The sequence below is a fragment of the Chenopodium quinoa genome, unplaced genomic scaffold (genome assembly GCF_001683475.1).
Source record: "Chenopodium quinoa cultivar QQ74 unplaced genomic scaffold, ASM168347v1, whole genome shotgun sequence".
Taxonomy (NCBI): domain Eukaryota; kingdom Viridiplantae; phylum Streptophyta; class Magnoliopsida; order Caryophyllales; family Amaranthaceae; genus Chenopodium; species Chenopodium quinoa.
Genome location: NW_018742738.1, coordinates 10,082,209 through 10,088,679, shown reverse-complemented (window position 1 = coordinate 10,088,679; position 6,471 = coordinate 10,082,209). Strand labels below are relative to the sequence as shown.

At 35.3% G+C, this 6,471-nt stretch overlaps 1 protein-coding gene across 2 annotated transcripts; it reads right to left on the bottom strand.

Moving 5' to 3' along the window:
- Window positions 1-963: 963 nt before the first annotated feature.
- Window positions 964-5,274, bottom strand: LOC110724225. Of its 2 annotated transcripts, none has more exons than XM_021903632.1 (2): window positions 5,146-5,274; window positions 964-1,794 (listed from the first exon to the last, which is right to left on the bottom strand). In XM_021903632.1, exon 2 carries the CDS (start codon window positions 1,770-1,772, stop codon window positions 1,245-1,247), a length of 528 nt encoding a protein of 175 aa, XP_021759324.1. In that variant the 5' UTR covers window positions 1,773-1,794; window positions 5,146-5,274; the 3' UTR covers window positions 964-1,244. The 2 variants fall into 2 exon arrangements, with proteins under 2 accessions (XP_021759324.1, XP_021759325.1); XM_021903633.1 differs by having other exon boundaries at window positions 964-1,821; window positions 5,146-5,265.
- Window positions 5,275-6,471: the final 1,197 nt, after the last annotated feature.

Genomic DNA, 6,471 nt, shown 5'->3' with positions numbered 1-6,471 from the left:
ATGCATTTTGAAGAGTTGATTTTTTTTGTTTTTGTCTAAGATGAAGTGTAAAAGTGAGTCGCACTAAAGTAAATAATACGAAGTATGTAATTGCGAAAACATAATTGTCTATCGGGTATTGCCTAAGACTTCCTCAAGGATTGTTGGTAGAAGAGAGGATGCAAATGAAAGTATAATGAGTCCTAGTTTGGGCTTTCACCAAATAAGAAAATAATCCTCAAATTATAGTACGCATCATTGTGCAGAATATGGATGGATTAATATTGCCGCCACATGTACCTGTCTAACCCTGCATGCAAGAGTAAATGTTGTCGCCTAGAACCTCATCATGCTCGATTAAACATATCACTTTGAGATGTAATCAATCGAGCAAAACACTTTTTAAGCAAGTTAAAGCACTATAAATTCTCACGTAAACTCAGAGATATAATACACAACAATAGAGTATGATATCTTAAATCAAAATTTTCCTTAGATCTCATTGAAATCCTTTGTGATAAAACAATTTTTTTTTAAAATGATACTCAAAATGATGTTTGATTAAGTATAATTAAAAATGTTTTATAACTAAGTAAAATAATTTTCTCATATCTCCAAATAGGACATTTAACCATAACATTAAAGAATCCAAGAAAAACTATTAACCTTCATTGTGGTGCTTGAGAAAAAATAACCTATTAATTGAATTCAAAATTTGGATCAATTAGAAAAGACATTGGAAATTATTGGGATTAATATTTTCCTTTTCCATTCAATAAAACATTGAGTAGCAATGTTGTAGGAAATTTAGATACAATGTAGCCTATAATAACAAAGACCATAAAACTATAAAAGTTCCACAAAGATGGGCACTCTTAACAATTTCCTCTACTCTCCCAGTATTCCAATTTACTGATATAACCTCTTGCTGCACAGCCCTTCAGACATCTTAAAACCATGCAAGTTGGAAAGTGGACAAAATACAGGACAAAAAACTCAAACATTAGTGTGTTAAATAAATCATTAAGGCAATCCTCAAAACAAATCCCTTGATCCATGCCAGCAAGTACGATGTTTAGCCATTTATAGCTGACCCGACTGTAAACGTTTTGATGATTCTATTGGGGCAAAATGTAAGATCGAGAACCAAGTAATCAAAATTAAGTACAAAACTGACATCTTATTATGGCATGATGTTTTGTCGTCAACTCAGGAATAACATTTACATCAAACTTGAGATGCAGATGTCCTCAATAATGATTCAATTACCCAAGCAATTTCCCAAGGTTTTTTGCTCTTCGTACACAGTCTTGATACCTTTGGACCACACTTGCGCATTTGAGCGATTCTGTGGTGTGTTCTTTGTAACATGCTGTGCATGCATCTCTCTCACACTGACAGACAATAGATTTCTGCTGAGGAAGCTTGAATTCTTTCTCATGTAGTTCCTTTGATCTCTGTGTCACTTCTTTCAGCATATTCTCCTCATGTTTCTGCATTTTCTCCAAAATAGCTTCACTCTCCTTTAAAACAGATCGAACAGCTTCTAGCTCTGGATTTGGGGATGGAGGCACAGGCAAAAAGAATGGGGGTTGAAGAGGCCAACCAGCAGCAGGAGTGTCTTTTTGAGCTTTAGGCTCGTCAGGAAGCTGCTTCTGGGGTACTTTCTTCTGTGACTGCTGAGACTCCCTAGGTACCTTTGGCTTACTTTTCTTAGGTTTTTTCTTTGACTTGTCATCGCCATCTACAAGCTGAAGTATCAGGTTATGACTGACTGTAATACTGTCACCCATTGAGGCAGCACCACTAGACAACCTGAAACCATTTGTTCAGAAAACCCATCTGATCAAGAATGCAGCAACAATTATATGCAACTCTTAAAGACTTGCAGCTATTAGATAAATTAGCAAGTGTACTATAAATGAGGTTTGCAATGGGCTTTATTTAAATTCCAGATATCCTACAAAATTCCCAGACTGTCCTAAGCTAAACACAAAACAAAAACAATCCCTAAACTTCATACTCAACACCACTACAGCCCCAAGAAAATATTGCGTCTACATAAAAAGACATTAAGTGATAGATGCAGGACTTGTGTTATTTTGTGTCCACTTGGGTAGCATAGAAAAGATAAAGGGTAAACCAAACAAATTATTCCATTTGAAGCCATAAATAGATGGAGTTTTCAGCTATTAGGATGCTTTAGAATAATCCAACAATGATTTAAGACTAAAAGAGATGGTGATGTTAGAAAGATATGTTACACATTGGGTTGTATGTAGGTTATCAGGTGTCGTGTGTCAGATACGCTGACAATTCAACACAACACAAAGCCAAATCTGAGTATAAGCAACTTAGTTAAGACGTAACTAGGGGAGTGTAAATGAAAAAAGTGGCAGGAATGCGCTCAGCTTGGTAAAGTCAAAAGTTCAAGATTGGGCTCAGCCACCTTGGTATTTTGTTAATTTCTGTATAAGAAGATACATAATTCTAACAAAAGAAACAATACAAAGCATGAATTAAAGAGTGAGCAATTCAGCTGAGTGGTGCATCATAGGATAACAGCTTGTAATGGATCAAATTGAGGTTCAACTTAACTCATATGGTCAATCAAGTTGAACCAAAGGATACGCTAACCCTTCTTGTCATAATGCTAACCTAGCTAGCACATACATGAGGCTGGGAAAATTGAATATGCCTATTCTTAAAAATACCGAATAGGCAATTCAACAAACCAGTCAAATATTGTCACATGTTTGACAAAACAATAAAGCATTACTAGTCACAGTCCAACACCAAATGTAGTCACAGCCTAACATGCCCATGCTGAATAGAAGTCACTGGTCCACAAACTCACAAATCAGTGAGTCACAATTTATCACAAACTAAAAACTTGCTGTTTCAAAGAGAGAAAAAATATGAAAGGGATTGATTAAAGAGATAACAGCAAAGAAAAGTCAGAAACCAGTCAAGAAATGAGACACAGCAGCAAAATAACAAATTGTGTCGGCATATAACACCAAACATTGAATCCCAAAAGGAAAGAACTCCAAACAACCCAGGAGTCTATCAAATTCTCCCAACACCAATGAACTTTGAATGGCCAAATAGAAAATGAACATTGCATTACTATGAGCCCCAATTATTAAAGAGATGTGCATAACTGTAGTAGGATAAACGAGCAAAATCATAAGATAAAACGCAGAAGATCAAAAGTCCACAGGTTCTAGAGCAAACTTAGAAACCAAACCATAAAATAAAATAAATAAACAAATAAAAAAACACTAGACAATCTCTAAACAAAGAGCGAACATGCTACGACATGAACAGGACCTCAATCACCAATGAACAAGAACCAAAAACACGACCTGAAAAAGAGCACAAGATAAAACTGAAGAGATCAAAAGCTGACAGGTTTTACAGCCAACTGAGAAACCCCAAACATTATAAAAAAAAAAAAAAAAAAAAAACACCTAACCACTAATTTATAAATAAAAAGCTAACATGTCTGCTACATGAAAATAACCTTAACCACTAATAAACAAGCACAAAATAATACAGCCTGAGGAGCAACATATTAGTGTGATGTAAAGAAACTAAATGATCCCCTACTTCCAACGACATACACCAATCATCCCCTCATTCTCCCCTCACCCAGACAACTCATTTCCTCCTCATCCCAACACCCAAATAAAATAAGAAGCAGTTACAATATCAAAGCTAACTTTAAACAAGGGGTGCAATACACACCAAATTCGAAACCCAAAAACCGAGTTAGCCTATAATTACACCAGACCAATCAAACTCCACTGACTTACAAAACCACAAGCAGAAAATAACGAAACATTGAAAAACATTAATCAATACCTCAGGAAGATTAAGGCAAAGATAGGATGATTTTAAATTCAAAAAAAAGGGGCTCCACTTCATTGATGCACAGAAAATGAACTAGGCCTAAACCAAAATTAATTAAAAGCTTAGACAGAAATTTGGAGAAGGAAAAAAAAAACCTACAACTGTAATCATACTACTCATTGGTTATGTATATCAAATGATATTATTACTCTAGTTCTAAATTAGTTTTTACGTTTTCCCTGTCCTAGATTAGTGACTCCTTTTGACAAAGGAAGTAGAAATTCACATAAATTTGGAATATTTGGGAATTAAATTGCTTACTTTAAATTCATGGGATTTTTCTAAAGTAGTTTGGTTTGCAATGTAAAGAGTAAATTTCCATAGGAATTTCTATTTACATAGGTAATTAAATTACTACATTTTGTGGGAAGTGAAAAATTCCTAGGATTTTCTACTTCCTCCACCCCACCATTTTATTGTCAACCAAACAACTCTCCCTAATTACAATTCCTTGTATTTTCCAATTCCCACATTTTCTTATGCCAACCAAACATCACCTTATACATCCCTCATTTCACTGGAAAAAGTTAGAACCTCACACTCTTTTGCATTCGATCAAATAAGTCACTCTCTCCTTTCACGTATACCTTTTCAATAAAACAACATCCCACTACCTCCTACATCTACTTTATAAATTAAACGGTGAGTGAAAACCAATAAAAACTAACTTAATCAGTCCCCAAATTCAAATCAAGTTTCACCCAATAATCTAGTCCTAAATAAAAGTCCCATTCAGTTTTATCTACATTTTATTTCATTCACCTTTAATCAATCAAACCCGACTATCTTATTCAATTATGCAATTTCAACCATCAATTGGGCCATTGGGGACCAAGGGAGTATGTGATATCACATGATAAGTGTCAGCAATAATCTAGGATATGTAAACTATAATCTAACATACCATCTAACTATTTCTGCAATCGACTAGATGTAATCGTATAGTTCAATCTTAACATTAAAGGGTTCTGCAATTCACTAATAACCAAATTTAATTCAATTATCAATTAAGCTCATAATTTTAGGTATATTTGATTCAGTTATCAATTAAGCTCATAATTTTTCTTTTCTTACAACATAATTGCTGGTTATGATCTTTGATAATCTTAGTAATTAGAACCAATAGTTCACATTTTCGAACCCTAAACTTACTACACTGACAATTTAATCAAATTAAATTAAATTAGATCAAAGATAAACCCTAAATTGTAAAAACGATTTGATGATTACAAAAAAGAAACAAAAACTTACCTCAGAAGCTGCTTCAATGTGAGATACAAGTATTTCAATGGAGAACGTGAAGTGCGCTTCAATGGAGAACTGAAAGACAAGTTTTTTTTTTTTTCCCCTTATTGACAATTAGAGCAATTCATTGGGATGGAGCCCCGTTTAAAGCTCTGACCCGCCCCAATTATTACTGGATCAGATCCGTCCAAATTATTAAATGGCGGGTCTTTCTAAAGTTGTCCAATTATGAACTAATGGGGTTTAATGAACTCTATAACGGTTTGAAATAAGAAAACTACTACCTCCGTTTCTTTTTAGTTGATACGTACTCCCTCTGTTTTTAAATACTAGTTTCATTTTAATTTTTTGCACTATTTATTTGTCTTACTTTGACTAATGTTTGTGATTTATACATAAGAAAAAATATAGTCTTGTGAGTACTTGTTGGCATCATCTCAATAAATAGATTATTAATTTTCAATTGTTAGAATTTATAGTTACTGGTAATTGAAGATATTAGTGATCAAAGATTAGTAGCGGCATGCGTGTCCAAGAGAAATGGAGCAAGTATTTAAAAACGGAGGGAGTATTCCTTTTTAGGAAGTTTTTTTTTAGTTGACATGTTTCCTTTTGGAGTAACTTTTTTACCTTGCATTTACAAGGTACCCCACTTGCTTTTTCATTCTTTCTCACTCTATCTCTTCTCCTTAATATATGTCCCTAAATCAAACGCGTCAACTAAATAGAAATGGAGGAAGTATTATACTACGAGTCTGTTCACATTTACTAAACTAAGCTGAACTGATTGGAGCTGAACTGATTGGAGCTGTGCTAAACTGAACTAAAATGAAATTAAGTAAGGGCCTGTTCACATTTACTTAATTTCAGTTCAGTTCAGCTCCAATAAGTTCAATTCAAAGGCGGGGCGAAAGAACAAAGGAGCAACCCTTCGCCTTGTCTCACGCCTGACCGCCCTTCCCCCAACCCACCACTGCCCTCCCCAAACCCACCACCGGCGACGCACCTGCACCCCCAACCCACCTAAACCCTCCTCCTCCCTTTCCCGCAAGCATTTCGCCCCCAAAATCCACCAAACCCAAAACCCTCCTTCCCCATTTATGGCCAAATTCGTGGCCGTTTTGGGGAAGGAGGGTTTTGGGTTTGGTGGTTTTTGGGGGCGAAACGGTTGCGAGAAAGAGAGGGGGAGGGCTGATGTTTCCAATTTGTATAGTGTTTTACCCCCGTCCCTTGGTCATAATTAGTGGTGTTTTTGGCTCTTCAGAGCCACTTTTATTACTAATTGGTGTTTTCTAGTGTCTTTGTAGTTTTGTAGGAAATTGCACATTTGGA